Source organism: Megascapheus bottae, chromosome 7, assembly GCF_031878675.1.
Source record: "Megascapheus bottae isolate mThoBot1 chromosome 7, mThoBot2.hap1, whole genome shotgun sequence".
In the NCBI taxonomy this organism is placed as follows: Eukaryota; Metazoa; Chordata; class Mammalia; order Rodentia; family Geomyidae; genus Megascapheus; species Megascapheus bottae.
Window position 1 is genome coordinate 59596692 of NC_143515.1, and position 18056 is coordinate 59614747.

Consider the following 18056-nt stretch of genomic DNA (forward strand, 5'->3'; position numbering starts at 1 on the left):
AATGGGAATTGCTAGTAATTATGTCTTACAATGCCATCCTCCAGGAAAAGCGGCTAGGGCACTTCCACAACATGAAGTTTTTGGATAGAGGGGAAGGGCTTTTGTCTTGCATTCCAGAACAGATTTATTTAATTCATTTATTTTATTTTTATTTTTATTTTTTTTTTGTTTTGGTAGGAAAGTGGACCAGATGTGTGCTATACAATCCTTTTGCAGTTCAAAGCCAGCCTGAGCAGGGAAGTTTGTGAGACTCATAGCTCTATTCAGGTCCCCCAAAAGTTGGAAGTGGAGCTGTAGCTCAAGTGGTTCCTCTGAGAGAATCTTCTTTCAGGTTTGTAAGAGTCTGGTTGCAGAATCCTTAGGAATGTCTACCGCAACCTGCAAAAAGAGTCACCTCAAGGGACCAGATAGTGGGCGAGGCTTTTCTTATTTACTGATTTCTACTTTCCTAACAAGTTTCCTTATACACGTGGGTAGTGTCTTCTGTTGGCCTATCTGGTTTAGTGTTCTATTCAGTTATAAGTCAAAAAGCACAAACTTCATATAGGAGGCAATAAAAAAGACAGCTCCAGTTCTTACCTGGACTGGCACTGGAGCTGCTATGGCTAACTATGTAGGTGACTACCTGGACTAGGGATCTGAAATCACCTTGGACTGGTCAGAGCATGAACTGTAATCTAACTGTTCATATTCTTCCCATGATCTAACCTAGTAAGACATTATCAAGGTTGGAATGAGGTACAGCTTTGTCTCTGGGCCGTCTGAACCTGCCCTGGAGAAGGTATTGAAACGGGTGTGTGTGTGTGTGTGTGTGTTTGGGGGTGGGGGTGGGGAAGAATTGATTTCATAACCCTGACTGGAAAATTCCAGGTACTAATCACCCTTGGATTTCACAATTGTCAAAATAAGTTTCTTTTAGGAAAGTGTCATATTTCTTTACAGTTCATTATTCTTAAAATCATTCTGCTCAGTTATGACACTCATGGGGAGATTTAAGTAATCCTTCAGTAGAAATGTCACTTTGTATTTAGCAATTTACGTATACTGTGTTAACACAGTGTTCATGCAAACAGCATTATTCTCTAGCATTTTTACAGTTACACAATGGCTTATCCTTAATTATACTGTGAGAGAACCAAATATACGTAGCGTTCATTATTTATTGGGAAATTTCTCTAAGTAAGGTTTTAATAGTGAAGAGGATAGTTGGGTTGCTGATGGATCATGCCTATAATCTTAGCTACTTAGAAGGCTGAGGACTGTGGTTCAAAGCCAGCCTGGGGAAGAAAAATCAATGAGACTTTTATCTTTTATTAACCAGCTAAAAGGTCAAAAGTGGAGCTGGCTCAAGTGGTAGAGCCTCCAGCCTTGAGTGAAAAATGCGAAGCAAGAATATGAGGCCCTGAGTTCAAGCCCCTGTATATGAGAATGTTCTCATACACCTCTCATATAAGAATGGGATGGGGGCCTGTGCTACTTTGTAGCATTCCAATGGGCCAAAAGTTTCAGTATTTCAGCACCCACATGGTAATTTCAATTGTTCTTCTAATGATGGGTAACTAATCGCTTCCACTGATTTTTTTTTATTATTATTATGAACATCTGTGTCTGCACTTGAAAAATACTTCTTACTCTTCTATGTTTTAAGGAAAATCTTCTCCAGACATTCTAAAGAAAACTGTATATATGAGAGAAATGTTCCTAAGCAAGGAAATGGCATGAGGAAGCTACCTTCAACTCCCACGGATTCCTCTCCTTGCCTTGCCCTTTGCCTTGCCCTTGACCAGAGGTAGATGAAGAGATGAATATTAATTCACTACCACTTCTTGCCACTAGGGAGCGCACTCCTCTTCCTCTGGTCTATGATTGTAGGTAAGGTTAGAATGAATTAGGGAAAAGTTCTTCTTAGAATGAGGAAATGCTGCATGAATCACTCCACCTTCCAAGCCTGAGATACACCAGAGCCTGTAGGGATTTTCCATGTTTTCTACAACTTGCTTAATCATATTTATGGATCTTGCTCTCTGGGTGGCTCCCTCTCTCCCTGGGTGAAGTGCTGAGGTTTCTGGTCTTCTGGAAATATACTGGTGTCACCCTTTGGCCTCTCTCATAAACAGCCTCACTCCTGTCCCCATGAGAAGTAGTCTTTGTTGCTCTCGCTCTCAGCTCTCTTACTCCCAGCCTTGACTTGTTCCCTTCAGTCTCACTGGCTTGCATATTTGTGGCCCAGTGAAGGCTTTCTTACTATTTATTTCTCTTCACTTTCTTCGTAGACTAAGAGAACTTTGTCTCCCTCTGCCTCCAAGCTTTACTCTCCATTGACCCTTCCTCCATGTTTTTGTGTCCTGTCTTAGAGGCAACTTTTGATCTTATTGTAGGGCATAGACCTCAAATCAAACACAGATAGCTCCTTTCCCAGCAACCCCCTAGTCAGGTGTCCTAAATTGAAGTGAATCGCTAATGAGTTGAAGGAACCCTAATGAGGTGTGTTCCCTGATATAGTCCAAGGGCCTAGAACACTGTCTGCTTTGATGTGTGTGTCTGTGTGTGTGTATACATGCGCTATTACTAGGTCTTGAACTTAGGCCTGGATGCTGTCTGTTAGCTTTTTCACTAAAGAACTAGTTAAGGGGCTGGGAGTTTGGCCCAGTGGTAGACTGTTTGCCTTACATGCATAAAGACCTGGGCTCAATTCCTCAGAACCACACACATAGAAAAGTTGAAAGTGGTGCTATGGTTCCAGTGGTAGAGTGCTAGCCTTAGGGAAAGCCCAACGACAGTGCTCGGGCCCTGACTTCAAGCCCCAGGACTGGAAAAAAAAAAGAAACCAATTGAGCCACAACTCTTCCTCCTCCTTCCTCCTCCTCCTCCTCCTTCCTCCTCCTCCTTCCTTTCCCTCCTCCTTCCTCTTCCTCCTTCCTCCTCCTCCTTCTTCCTCCTCCTTCTTCCTCTTCCCCCTTCCTCCTCCTCCTTCCTCCTCCTCCTCCTTCCTCCTCCTCCTCCTTCCTCCTCCCCCTTCCTCTTCCTCCTCCTTCCTCCTCCTCCTCCTTCCTCCTCCTCCTCTGCCTCCTCCTCCTCTTCCTCCTCCTCCTCTGCCTCCTCCTCCTCTTCCTCCTCCTCCTCCTCCTCCTCCTCTTTTGCTGCTTAATGGGAGATGGCTTTCCTGCAAACTTTGAACTGCAATTCTTATACCTCAACCTTTCTGAATAGCTAGGATTACAGTAGTGAACCACTGGCAATTGGGCTGAATTCATTCTTTAAATGGGTGAATTATAAGAAAGCTGTGGGAAAAGACACAGTCATTTAGACATCTATTTTGACCTTTCCTTTTTCTTGCTTAAGGAACATCCCTTTGGTGTGCCATGAATTTTTTTTAAGTCCCTCTTCCTGCATCCCCAGTTTGGCTCCTGTCTTAACAGTTATGGTAGCTGGTGCCAAGGCTGGGCATTGGTTCAGTAGAGTGTGGGTCACATGGAAGCAGGTGCTGGACAAGGATGAAGAAGGAATCCTGATGGGCTGGGAGGCTGTTGGCCAAACACCCTGTCCTCAAGCCAGGAAAAATGGTGCTCTGCCAGGTGGGAGCCACTGCTTTAGGTTTCTTCAGGTTTTCCACAAGTCCAGTCCAACTGGCAACAAGATTTCCAACTTCCCAGTGAGGCCAAATAAATATGCCACATATTTAATTATCTTTGTTATATAAGAATTGAATTGAAGTCTTCTAGGAGCACTAAGTGTGTGTGTGTGTGTGTGTGTGTGCATGTAACAATGGATTCAGATACTCAAATATATTTTGAAGGCTTAATGACTGTAAAGATAAGAGGTTGAAATTTAATCAGGAAAACCTGTGGCTTGAGGACCTCTGTAAACCCTGGCCCAGGGTTCTGGACTAGTTCTCTTTGTCCATCAGGTATTGTGTGACTGACGTAGCATTAGCTGGAGTTAAACAGGAGTAGAATGGTGGTGGGGAGGGAATGTGGTGTATTTGAAAAATTTGAAAAGGCTGGACACAGTGGGATACACCTAGCTTCTTGGAAGGCAGAGGTCAGGAGGGTTGAGGTTCAAAAAGGCAAAAGGGCAAGCAGTATCTTAGCCTCCTGAGTAGATAGGATTATGGGCGTGAGCCACTGCACCCAACTAACAGCTCCAGCGTTTTGCTAGTTAATTGGAGGAAAGAGTCTCTTGGATTTGTCTGCCTAGGTTGACTTGGAACCATGTTCCTCAGCAACAAGCCCCTGAATAGATGGATAGCTGGGCTCTGTGAGGAAAGGGTCATGCTACTTGACCATTAAGATTGGCGGATGGAGGGGACGTGTAAAGACAAGTCCTGTGAACTTCTTCCAAAAAGGAAAAATGGTATCAGAGAGGAAATAGTCAGGAAATATTTCCAGAACAATAGTGGTCCAGCTTCAAAATATTCCATACCTGACACCCCCACTTGAAAATCTGAAATGAGACAGGTGCTTCTTAGCTGCCCAGAATGACATGGCTAGAAGCCTGAGAAAGACTGAATTAATGGATGGGATCTTGCAGCCATTTTTGATGCAGGTTGTACCAAGACTAATTGTATAAAGTGGACCTTGATAAGACCTAGAACATAATTTAAAAAGAGGCTAAAAGTGATCAAATAAAAAGCAATCAGGAAAGGAACAAACTTAACTACTTGGATTTTCCTAAAGAGTTTATTTGGTTTTGTGGCCAGTATTTGAAGAATTCCAAATGTCTATCACCTGTCACTTAAAAAAAAAACAACCCACAGTCAAAATCCAACCAGGATCACATAGAAGCCTACTATTTCTTCAACTGAGAATAGAAATGGGGATTTTTCAGTGAGAAAGTTCCACATAATATCTGACCTTTATCTGACACTAGCACCTATTTGAAGAAATACAACCTTGAAGAAATACAACCTGAACTTGAAACTATCCCTCCTAAACCTTGTGCTAACGTCTTGACTGCCAGCTGATAATGGAATCTTTTGGAGGTGAGGCCTAGTCAAAGGAAATGGGCCACTAGGTATCTGGAAGGGTATATCTTGCCCCGGCTTCTCTTCTCATCCTCTTCTCCTTCCCTTTTCCTCTCCCTACCTCCTGCTTTCTCTTACTTTCCTACTCCTTTCTCTCTTTCCTTCCTCTCTGCTTCTTTCCCCTCTCCCTTTCCTGGCTGTCATGAGGTGAGCAGCTTTCTTCTGCCATGTGCTTCCACTATGCTGTTCTACCTCACTGAGGAAGCAGTGGAGCCAAGAGACAGTGGACTGAAGTCTCTGAAACCAGGAATCTTTCCTAAGTTAATTTTCCTCAGGTTACCATAACATGAGATGACATAAGCTGGCACAGGTCTCAGATGCTTCCTATTCTTTGGTTCAGAAGGAGTCGACTCAACAGGACACACTGGTATTCAGGCAGCACTCAGACACTAAAGGCCCCGCACACCACTCTTGTAGTTAACTGAAAACATGGTCTACCTACTCACCTGTCTCCTGATGCCTGTGGCCCACGGGCTGTGGTCTGGGGGTGCTAGTAGAGAAGACTGAAAATGGGGATGGCTTTGGCAAGGTGGTGTGGGTAGCCTCAGCTGTGGAGATGGTCCGAGCCTGCCTCAGGGTAACTGGCTGTGAGGTCGTCCTTGGAACTAATGGTATTTCATAGGACTTTGTGGTCTCACCTATAAGAAAATTGAATTTCCATCAGGGTCTACAAAGTAGCCTGTAGGTATTTAAGAGAAATCAAGTAAATGTCTCCTGAACTCTCGCCATGAGTAGAGACCTGTATTGCGGAATCCTCCACAGGATGATAGCTAGATAGAGTCCATCTAGAGAAAAATGATTCTTGCTTAAAGAAAGGTCTGTCTAGCTACAATGGCTCACACCTGTATTCCTGTTCCTTGGAAGGTGGGAGGCAGAAGGATTTCAATCTGAGGCCATCTGGTCCCACTAAAAAGCTAACGAGACTCCCTTTCCATCTACATCAATAAGCAGCATGTGAGAGTTCACACTTGTGATCCTGGATATATGGGAGGTTGTAGTAGAAGGTCCAGTCCAGTCCAGACAAAAATATAAGACCCTACCTGAAGACTACAGCAAGTAAATGGCTGGAGTGTAAAGGGCTCATGTGGTAAAATGCCTTCCTAGTAAGACTGAAGTACTGAGTTCAAACCCCAGTACTGTAAGATACAAAAAAGCAAGACAATGAAAAAGGGCAGCAACAAATCAAAGATTCCTTTCCTCCTTCCCTCCTTCCCTCCTTCCTTCTCTTCCTCCTTCCCCTCTCCCCTTCCCTCCCTCCTTCTCTCCATCATTTCCTTCCTTCTTTCCTTCTCTCCTTCCTTTCCTTTTTTCTTTTTCCTTTCTCCCTCCCCCCCTTCTTACTTCCCTCCTTTCTTTTCTCTTAGTACTTTTGGCTCTTGTGATGATTAGTCTGAGAGAATGCATCCTAGCTGTTCTAAGCTGAGGTTGGCTCATGACCAGTTAACTCCTCTGGCCCAAATTGCCTCCTCTGTCTAATGGCAATGGGATGGGTAAATGGTAAAAATCATTCAAGTTGAAAATTGGGGATGGAGGTGGGGACAGAGACATAATGTGCCTGTTTCAGTTGCTCTCAATTCTTTGTTGAATACCTCACTTTTGATCTGATCCACAGTGAGTTCTTCATGGAAACAGATTCTTTCTGAGCAATTTGAAATGAAACCAATGGAATAGGTTCTTCTTGCAATTTCTGATATGTGGAAGTTGGGTCTTTTCAAAAATCCTCCTGGGAAAACATTTGAAATCTTATGTTCCGAGCACATCATTATTTTAGACGAGGAGGAACTTCTCACATGGCCTTCTCAATGGCATTAGGCAGAGCCTCAGAACTCCCTACATTAGTCACAGCAAAGGTATTAGAAAAGCAAATTCCAGGGCTCTGCTCATGGGCTCAGGATTGTCAATATGGGTAGGAAATCTAATATTCACTGAGCATCTACTACATGCAGGCACTTTGAAGGCTTCCTCCCCCCTGTCCTTAACCAATAATGGGGCCTAAACTCAGGGTCTGGGTTTTGTTCCTGAGCTTCTTTTGTTCAAGGTTAGTGCTCTACCACTTAAGTCCCGGCTCCACTTCCAGGTTTCTTTTTGGTAATTTATTGGAGATAAGAGTCTCAAGGACTTTTCTGCTCAGCTGACTTTGAACCATGATCCTCACATCTCAATCTCCTGAGTAGCTAGGATTGCAGGTATGAACCATTGGTGCCTGACTTAAAGGCTTTTTTTTAAAAAACAAATAAGCATTCATATTTAATATTTATCACAATCATGGAAGTCAATCCAAATATCCCAGGTTAGGAATCATTACTCCAAGAGATCCAAAACCAAGTAAATTCACAACGAAATAGGTAGAAGTCAAGATTTGGATTCATGGATTCCAGAGACATGAATGTTTTGTTTTTGTTTTTTCCCCCAACAAAAATGGAATAATGTGGGAAGCAAGCTGTGAGGGACTTCAGGACTCCCTATTGTGGTCCAAAATCTCGGGAGATCTTGGTAAAGTTCCATCTTGAGAGAGAGCTTGGGCTTGGCCTTGGTGGGGTCAGCCTTGAAGGACATGAGTTTTCTAGAAAGCTTCCTTCAGCTGAACTCTTTTTCCAGAGCAAGAGATTCTCAGAGGAGGCAGGATGTAGTGTGCCTGGCACTCTCACTGCATTATCTCTAATATTGACTTTCTCTTCTCTAGCCACGGTACCCAAAATGTGCCTGCCCAGCGGAGTGTGTGTGTGTGTGTGTGTGTGTGTGTGTGTGTGTTTCTACAAATTAACTATTACCTGTTTTTATTTAGCTTGGAGTAGCTGGAAAGCTCTAGGCAAGTAACAGCTGCCAGCCTAATGTCTGTTAACTGCCCAGGGGAATGTGGCTTAAATCTCAGGTAATCTCTGTCCTCAGCATGAGCCATCCAAGACAAATCAAGAAGCCTTCTATTTTTCAAGTGAACTAATTTTCCATGAAGGGGGTTGTTATGCTTTGGGGGGTCATCTTAACCTGATGTACCTGTCAGAGCACATTCTTGGAGAGACTAAGAATTATTTTAGGCAGGCTTGCTGAAACTTGAACAAAGGTGTTCCTGCACCTCTGTCTCTTCTGTTTCATTCAATTTCTAAAGGAATCTAATCACTTCAGGAAGAACAGCAAAAAGGGAGGGAGGATACTCTCTTTGGGTTCTCACTGGTGTTTTTTTATTTGAATTGGTGAAAATTCAATCCATGGCTGTCATAGGAGTTTTAAAGACAGAGGTTCCTTTATCTTGACACTACAATGCTTTTCACCGTCCCTCAAGGTCTGGTTCAGAGGAGGCACACAAAATGTGGTTACTCATCGAATGAATGCATGCATGCATGCATGAATGAATGATTTTTTTTTCAGATGCTCACAGCTCAGTGATCTAATAACAAGAAAGCTGATAGTCTCATAGAAGGTTTTGAGAGGGTTTGGTAAAGGAGACAGGGGACTTCAGTAATGACTGTATCTTAATTGTAATTTTTTTTTGTTGTGATACAAAAAAACCCCCAGTAATTTTTAAACAAAAGCCTCCCCCTCCCCCCTTCTGGATGCTGGTGATTGGACTCCCAGTGACTCCTAGAGGGGCTACAGTTCAGCTTTGATCTTGTGCTGGAGTACAGGAAAAGCTTTGGAAATGATTTCCATGAGGTTATAACCAAATGGATTAAAACAATACAATGGAAGGCTTTATTTGGCTCTAAGTTCCTCTGAATTTTCTCCACAATCACAGTGAGTCCTGTACTGGGTGCTTAGAATCACAGCCTTGGGCCACTTATTAAACGTCTGTAGGGTCAGCTTTCTTGTCCAAGAATCTGTCTTGGAGTGGTCCTTATCTCTCTTTCTCCCATGTCAGTGAGAAGAGGAGGAGCAGAGGGGAAGGGGTCAGGGGTCACATCATGGGGAGGGAGGTCCTGTTTCCCCTTCCTTCCAATGTTCTCCTCCCTAAGCCAGAAGCAGGAGCCATTCATCAAGACACAAAACCTGAGGGAGGGGGAGGTGACAGAGCCTCCCCAGGCTCCTGGTTCCTTGAGAAGTTGAGGGAGTGTTCTGAGCATCTAGGCATTCTCTGCTCCTCGAGTAAAAAAAAGGACATGACACATGGTCCATAAATTGGGGAAGTTGACTGAGGCCTGGGGGTGTATGGGGGGGAGGGGTCTCTCCACTCCTGGCATTTCTGGGAAGAACAGGAACGTTCCTGGCCAGCTGACCTCAGCCACGGACAGTTAAAGATGATGTATCCACCTTGCTGAGCGGTTAACAAGAACCCCAGAGGTTCCCATGGTTCTATGTACAGGGGCTGCATGGAGGTGCTGTATCCAGATAGGGGATGCTAAGGAGGGGAGAAAAGGGTGGGGACCCAGCAAGAGAGAATTAGGGGAAAGCAAACCCAATTATCCACACAATTCCCTCACTCAGAAATCCTTGTGTGAGCTGGTGCTGGTGGCTCATATCTGTAATCCTAGCTACTCAGGGGGTTGAGATCTGAGGATCACAGTGGAAGTCAGTCCTGGCAAATAAGTCCAAGAGACTTCTATCTCCAGTTAATCAGCAAAATGTCAGCAGCGAAGGTGGGGCTCAGCTTGTAGTGACAAAAACTGAGAGCGGGAGGTCCTGAGTTCAAGCCCCGGGACTAGCACAAACAAACCAATAAACAAAATACAACACTGCATGCGCAGAGACAACTAGGCCTGTCGCTAAGTCTCTCCTTGTGTCCACACCAAAGGAGGACTGGTGATAGCTCAGAGACCATCTTGAAGGTATGATCACCCACTGCCAGCTTGTGGGCAGGCAGGGGAACAGCTGTCTCCTTGTAATTAAACAAACACATCTAGACCACGATACTAATTAAAAAGTCACTGAAGATACAGATGAGGCAACCAGGAGGGGAAAGAACAATAAAAAAAAATTCGCTAGTTGTGTATCAAGGCTCGTGTTACTAGGACTCTGTGCACTGATGTCAGCATAGGAAGAACTCTCAGTAACTCAACGAGAAGTGTTTCAGAGTCAGATTGGGTTTGGCTCTCAGCTCTGCCACTTCCTAGCTATTTGGCAAAGGGAAATGACTCAACTGCGGTGGGCTGCATTTTCCTCACAGTATACATTAGGGCTAAGAACATCGTATACAGATGGTATCTTGGTGGTGACTAAAGGCAATGATTAGGCAAAGATCTTGGAACAGTGCCTGGCACAAGCAAATGCTGTCAATGCTAGCGTCTCTCGCTGTTCTTAAGCCATGTTTGTCTTACATGTATCCATGAATAGAATTCTAGCTGACTCTGCTAGCCTACCAAATTTCTAGAAGCAAATGCCAATCCTATTAAATAGCAGCTCACAAGCCAGGTGAGGGTGGCTCACACCTGGAATCCAAGCCACTCAGGAGGCTGAGCTCTGAGGATGCTGCTTAGAAGCCAGCCCAGGTAGACAGAGATTCTTATCTCTAGTCACCCACCAATAAGCCAGGAGTAGAGCTGTGGCTCCAGTGGTTGTGTGCTAGCCTTGAGTGCCAAAGCCAAGGGAGAGTCTGAGGCCCTGAGTTCAAGCCCACAGCAGCTTTCTTTGATGATGTGGGAAATCAGTGTTACCGCACCCCCCCCCCCCAAGACACAAGCATGCAGGAACATAGTTCTTCACGTAACACAGATACCCAGAAAGAGACATTTCTTGGCATGAGGGCTATTATGGTTCCTAGGCAAGCTGGGTCGGCACGGCCCCAGAGCAGTGTACTCTGCCTGGCTGACTCAGATTAGCTGTTTTCTCTTATCTCAAAAAGCCACACACTGTTCTCTTTGCTTCCTTTCATTTCATGTACCTAAGTTGGTCCAGGAACATTTCCAGACAGAACGTCATGTCATCTTCTAAAGTAACAGTACAAGAAAATTTACAGATGAAAATGACAAATGCAGAGACAATCTCAAATCATGAAAACAAAATAAATAAATAAATACAAATAAAGCCTTCACTCCTCAGCCATCACTGTCTGAGCTCATTGATTTTTGTGCCATGTTCCTAGCATGGGAGAAACTATCGGAGCCAGTGGGGCTTGACCAGTTAAGATGTTAATTTCTACACCATCTCTTAAAGCACAGTATTTGTTGTTGATGAACTCTGAAGGTTTAGATTAAACCATGCATGAACACTTGCCTGCTTTATCAGCTGGACTTTTCGATGATGAATATGTAAGAGCCGTGGGGTAGGGTACACCCTTCTGGGGTTTTCTTTCTGCAAAAAGAAAAAAAAATAAAGGAAAACAAAAGGGAAATTTATTGCTAGGGCTGGAGTTTTTAGATGGTTCTGTACCGATATGTGGGTTCCTCTTTCCTAATTTATCTCTCTTGAGTTCAATAAAATCCCTTTGCCAAGTTGTTGATTACAGTAAAAAAAGTCAAGTGGCATGTTGTTGTTTTTCTATACAGATTCTGTTTTATTAATATTAGGATGTGAGCGATAAAATCTCCATGAGTCAGAGTTGGTTAGTATTAGCTAGCTATCCTTTTTATTTATTTACTTGTGTGTGTGTGTGTGTGTGTGTGTGTGTGTGTGTTGGTTCTGGGGCTTGAATCCAGGACTTGGGCACTGTCCCTTAGCTTTTTTTTGTTCAAAGCTAGCACTCTACCACTTGAACTTCAGCTCTACTTCTGCTTGATGATTAATTAGAGACTCATTGACTTTCCTGTTAGGCTGGTTTTGAACTGTGATCCTGGTATCTCAGCCTTCTGAGTAGCTGGGATTACAGGTATGTGCCACTGTCATTGGGTGGGCCTAGCTATCCTGATTATGATACATAAGCTATGGTTTTCATTCTGTTTTGTAGGTTGTGGGGCTTGAACTCAGGGTCTAGGCACTGTTCCTGACCTGTTTTTGCTCAAAGCTAATGCTCTACCACTTCAAACCACAGGGCCACACTTCTGGTTTTTGAGTGGCTAATTAGAGATAAGAGTCTCATGGGGAGTTTTCTGCCCAGGCTGGCTTTGAACTGTGATCCTCAGATCTCAGCCTCCCTAGTAGCTAGGATTATAGGCATGAGCCGCTGTCTCCCAGCTAAGCTGTGGTTTTTATACAAATGTCTGGGAATGTTTAATTGGAAGAACATTCCATAGCTGCCATCTGGAGGTCTTACGTCTCCCCTTACTGCCACAGACACTACAGGATCCACTTGAATTTTAGCAAGAGTACCTACCTGAAAGTAGGTAAATATGGATCCATTTTGGAAGTAACCATTTATTGTCACTCAGGGACTAGGGAAACAGTGGAGGTGTAAACAAGAAAGAACTCAGGTGATGGGAGCTAAGTGCAAGCACCCAGCTTCCAATGACTGAAATTGTCTTTTGTAGGCCCAAGTCCTCTTCTGATCTTGGGAAAGTGCCTGACATTCCACCCTGGAGCTCTGTTCTGCAATTAAACTGAAAATAGAAAGTACCAGTGGAATGCAGCAAGTGCCCCAAAGGCAGGTAATTTGCCTGAGTTGGTAGCTGATGAATTCTCAGGGCCCCAAGACATGTCTGACATGGAGTAAGGGCTCAAGATGTTATTATTCTGCCAAGGACTAGCTTAATGCCTGGGCCTCTGTTAGGAGGCATGTCACTTGTTATCCTCAGTTACACAGGATAAGAAAAGCATTGCTGTTCTCCACGTGAAGGAAAACTTTTAGAGGATTGGGAGGGGTGCTGCAGGGAGAGCTGAGGCCAGTGAATAGCGATAATGCTAAATATTCTGTTTGCACAAAGGACTATGGGGTTTCAGGAAGGCTGGGGTCTGGGAATAAGAAAAGCTAAATATCTCCCTCCCACCCTGCTCCCTTCCTTCCCTCCATCCCTTTTTTCTCTCTTTCTGTGGTTTTCATTCTCTCCCCCTCCCCCCTCCCTCTCTCTCTCTCTCTCTCTCTCTCTCTCTCTCTCTTGCTTCTTTGCTGAGATTCAAAGCCATAGCCTTGTATAAGCGAGGCACATGCTATACCACTGATCTGTATCTCCAGCCCTGTTTTTACCTTTTCTGTTCTTTTTTTTTTAGTCAGAAATATGAATAATGATATGGCCATAATTTACTGCATGAAATTGTAGGGAGTCTATTGGAACAACAACAAAAAAAAACAGGGAAATGTTTTTGAGACGTTATTGTAAAAAATTGCAAAAGTTGATTCTGGTGTTACCTATAATGCCACTCAGGCAAACCTTTGGGCTTTTTGGCAGTTGTAAAATCACCTGGGGAACAGAACTCTGGCATTTTCAAGTTCTCTTCATAGTCCAGGCTTGCTCCAACAGACTCTTAGAGGAGCCTCCCGCTGCAGACGGCATTTTGTCAACAGAAAGTGAAGCAGAGACATGCCTTGCTCTGTTTGCTATTCTCACAGCTAAAAGCCAATGGTTCATCTTGTTTCTTTTGAGGAGACAAAGGAGCATCAGCTTGACTTTCTTCAACAAAGAATGACTGGGCCGTATTAGGGGCTTCCTGGCTGACCTCTCTCACATCCCTGTATTGACCAAACAATGCTTGTCTCCTTCTCCTCTCTCCCCTTCCAGCTTCCCAAAGCAAATTAATTAGTGGAGCATAGCAACTTGTTAAACTTAGAAATAAAACTTAGAGGAAAGGCCACAGAGGCATCTGAATCTTCCTAGGAGAATTCTGGCCATGAACCACTGGATAAAGGGGTGTACTGTGACTGTGGACTTAGTGTGCAGGTTTGCTTCTGAACTCATCCGTTTGAAAGAGGCTTTCTCACCATGGCTGAGGCACAAGTACTTCTTATCACTGGCGAAGTACATTTTCTGTGAAATGGCATGAGGTGGAATATGGGGAGATGGAGCGTGTAAGGTGGAAAAGCTTTTGTTTTGGCCAGGAGTAAAAAACTTATGTGGAGATGGTATTTCCCTCCACTTCAGTGTACTTGAACTGTAGCCAGCGGCATTTCCCTATAGCTTCTGTTCTCAGTACCTTGTAGCAAAGTCCTCATCCACAGCGTCATAGCTGATGTCTTTTACCTACAGTTAATCTAATTTGAAACCAGTCTAATTTGGCAGGCAAAAGGAAAGGGGAATTACTCAGTTTGAAAAGAGCCTTAAAAGTTCTACTGTTAGCTACTCAGCTTTGTTCATCTCTGCACTACTCACAATAGCAAAGCCATGGAAAAAACCCAGATGCCCCACTACAGATGAATGGATATAAAAAATATGATCTACATATACAATGGAATTCTACATAGCCAACAGACAAGATAAAATAATGGCATTCGCTGGGAAGTGGATGAAACTAGAGGGAATCATGCTGAGTGAGACAAGTCAAGACCAAAGGAACAAAAGGCGCATGGTCTCCTTGATATGTGGATGTTAGATTCAAACAGTACAAGATCTATGACTCAATATTTGGGTACCCAAGGTTATGGACATGGTCTTGGAGATATAACCATAACTACATAGACATAAAAATCTATGATGGGATATATAATCTATAGACATAATGTTATATAGATTGATATGTATCTCTGACATACAAACCCTCAGCTTAAATTTAATTATGTTCTAAAATCTACGTGCCAGTGATTGCATATAGAGATTCCCTTCTTGAATACTTTGAATAATTATTAAACATGACATTTGAAATATGACGTAAAAATCAGTGTTAATAAAATCTTTCAAAAAAAGAGAAACATGTTCTCTAAAGAAAAACATTCCAGCAATGAAATAAAGCATGACAATAACAACAACAGTGCATCTTTTAGTTTGAGGGCATCTGTGGAGTACAATTAGTACATCTGCATGGAGGGCAGGAATGGGAGGGGCATCAGAGGCCTAATTGCATCAGAAACCACTCTGACTGCAAGACCTACTATGGTGTGAGAAATTTCCTTTCCTGTCACCAACAGCTTTCCATAGGTGGCTCCTTCTCAGAGCAAACTCATGGCATCTAATCTTGTTGGGATGCCAGAAAATAGCATAAAATATCAAGGGATTGGGTTGCTGGGAGCTCATGGCTGTAATCTTAGCTACTCAGGAGGCTGAGGTCTGAGCCCAGTTAGGAAAATCCATTAGACCCGTATTTCCACTAAACTACCCAAAGAAAGCTGAAAGTGGAGCTGAGGCTCAAGTGGTAAAACACTAGCCTTCGGTAAAAGAAGCTCAGGGACAGGCCCTGAGTTCAAGCCCTAGGATAGGGACAAAAATAAATATAAAATAAAATAGAATGTCATGGAATCTCCATTGGGAAACTTGGAGATTCAGGTCCCAAGCATAGAATATGAACACCTTGTGGTTTACAAACACAAATGTGGACATTTCAAAAGGATAATGATGATAATGGATTATAGTGTATTATTTTTTAAAGACCATCTGTGACTCCATAGTCAACATTTAAAAAGGGGTGCATGTAACATCTTTACATAAAAATATACATTATTATGTATCAAAGGAATGATCAAATTAGGACAAAGTTTAGTGAGAGTTGGCCCCATTTCTGCTGTAAATCTGTGGATTCAACTACAGTCCAATAAAACACTAGAAAAAAATTGTATTGAACATGTCCATATTTTTTTCTTGTTATTATTTCCTAAATAATACAGCATGGCAACTATTTACAAACATTTACATGATGTCAAGTACTGCAAATCATCTAGATAGAATAAAAAGAATCTGAGAGGTTACACACAAAGAGGACACTGCTGTATATAAGCAACTTGAACTTCCTACAAAATATGGCATCTAGAGGGGAATCTGGACCCAATGTCCCATAATACCAAGAGAACAATGAACTGACCCTACAAATATCTCTCTCTTGGAGAGAAATATGGTAAGTTATCCAACTGATGAAACTCAATCTCACTAACCATTAGAATCATAGTCTGTTGATGTAGCCATTGTAGTATTCCTTAATGATGAGGCTGTGATGTTATCTATCCCTTAAAAAAATACGTAGCCTGAATTCAATCACAGGGCTGTAGGTAGACTTGTTTTAGGTCCATACTGCAGGACACAGTATGAGACAAGCATCTGGGCTTCACAGATGTCAATACCATTCAAGATAGAAGGAGGCAGTGTGGTAGATATGAGGGGATTAAAAGGAACTGAACAGAGGTGACAACTAAGGACAGTGCTCAATCTCTGATCAGACTGAGGAGCTCCTTCTCCTTCCCTCCCCAAAGGGCAGGGATTATTACAAAGAACATTGTGACAATAACTGAATAGGACCTCTTTTATTAGATAATATTGTTGTATCAATGGTATTGATATCGTTGCTTAGGAAAATATTCTTGTTCCTGTAAGATGAATATAGGAGAATGTACAGGTATAATGGCATGCTGCCTACTGCTTATTTTCAGAACAAATTTTATATCGATAGATAGTAACGTACAGGAAGGTAGAAAAAATGTGGCACAAACGTTGACAGCAAATTTAGGTGAAAGGGATGCATAGTATCATTGTACTAGTCTTATTGTCTTTCTATAAATCTAAACATTTTCAGAATGAAAGGTTGGATTGAGGAAATCCTTTGAAATAAAAAAAATATCGATGAGAAGGAAGGTCATAATGATGCAAAGACACTTGAATGCCTTTTCCTGGTGAGAATGCACTATACTTGTAATTAGATCATCAGTATCTTCACTGAAAGAGGAGGAAGTAAGAGTAAACGTGCAGTCTAAAAAAATCCAGTAGACCTGGAGAGAATTGATGGAACAGTAAAACAAATAATTAAAAATCAAATTGCTGCTCCCTTGTCTTTTTAAGTGCATGCTTGTATTCACTGATCAGAGATCTCAAGGGATGAGTAAGGTTCTTGATATGGAAGGCATTTTGGCTCCATTGAAAAACTAATTAAAAAACCCAAGTTACTGAAGGCAATTCGCTTTATCAAAAGCTAGACTGGACCTACAGATAGGGCAGTGTATTGAACAAAATATTCATGTAATTAATCCTTTTAATAATCTGAGATTTGACTTTGTAGTGATTGTTCATGTCATTGTAGTTTTTTTTTGTGTCCCAGGATCCTGTCAGAAGAAATCAGGTTTCACAGCTTTGTGAAATGAGGTGGGCCATAATGAAAAACCAAAGAAAAACCCAAAATGAATCACAACGGAAACAAGACTATTTCACCCAGGGAGACTATTTCCCCCCAAGTCCCTGTGCTGGGCAGTGACTCTCCAGGGTGTGGCCATACCTGAGACGATGAAGGAGTCTCTCCATCGAGGTAGAGATAGTGATTGGACACCATTGGAGTAAGTCCCTTTGTAACCAGACTGTCCAGCAACCTTCCGAACAAGTATTTTTCCTCCCGAGTTACCGAGTACACCACTATTTTTTAAAAAGGAACAAAGTACAGAAGTATGGCTTAATGTCAACGCACCATTGAATCAACCTCTTTCCTTATTTATTCACACACAGAAACAGTGAGGTTAAGGAAAAGTTCGCCTTGACCTGCAGCCCAGCCTTCAAGGCTGCTGCTTCCATCACTCAGCCTGACATCTGTATTTCCTTATGGCAATTGATGGTTCTGTCAGTCAGAAATTTCTCCTTGCTACCACCCTCTCTCCCCTCAAATTTCTCATTCTCAGTTGGCTTTGACTCCCATGATCCTCCTGCCTTGGTCTCCTGAATAGCTGAGGGTACAGTCATGCACTATCACACCTACTAGTTCTTTGAAGAAAAATTTGTTCCAGGAAATTTCCAAGTTGGATCATGAAGGACATTCTTAGCATTCTACCAGGTTGTGGGGCCTGACATGAGAGTAACAATCTACCCAAGGTTTCTCCTCTATCAAACAGGTTTCAGTGTACCACTTATACAGTCTTTTCCTTGCCCCAGAGTCTTATGAGAGTCTGTTGGATAGCTGTAATTTATCACATGGAAATGTCTAGAAAACGTATGTATATTTGTTCCTTGCCACCAGAAATTTCCTGCTCCTCTTCAGTGTGAAGCAGCAACCTCAGCACTCAGCCTCTCAAAGGTTCAGAAGGAAAGTGGCAATAATTCTTGATAAGTGAGGCATTAGCTAGCTTTTAAAATCGTGTTGCATGTGGTGTCTTTCTCTGGATCCTTCCAACAGACCT

General features: G+C 42.8%; 1 protein-coding gene across 1 annotated transcript in view; it reads right to left on the minus strand.

Moving 5' to 3' along the window:
• Vit (vitrin) overlaps positions 1 to 18056 on the minus strand; it is a 92766-nt gene that overhangs the window by 29232 nt on the left and 45478 nt on the right. Inside the window, exons 5-7 of the mRNA XM_090336173.1 lie at positions 17168 to 17301; positions 11168 to 11245; positions 5470 to 5661 (exon numbers count right to left, since the gene is read on the minus strand). Coding sequence (XP_090192299.1) covers positions 5470 to 5661; positions 11168 to 11245; positions 17168 to 17301 — 404 coding nt within the window. The remainder of the gene's footprint in view (positions 1 to 5469; positions 5662 to 11167; positions 11246 to 17167; positions 17302 to 18056) is intronic.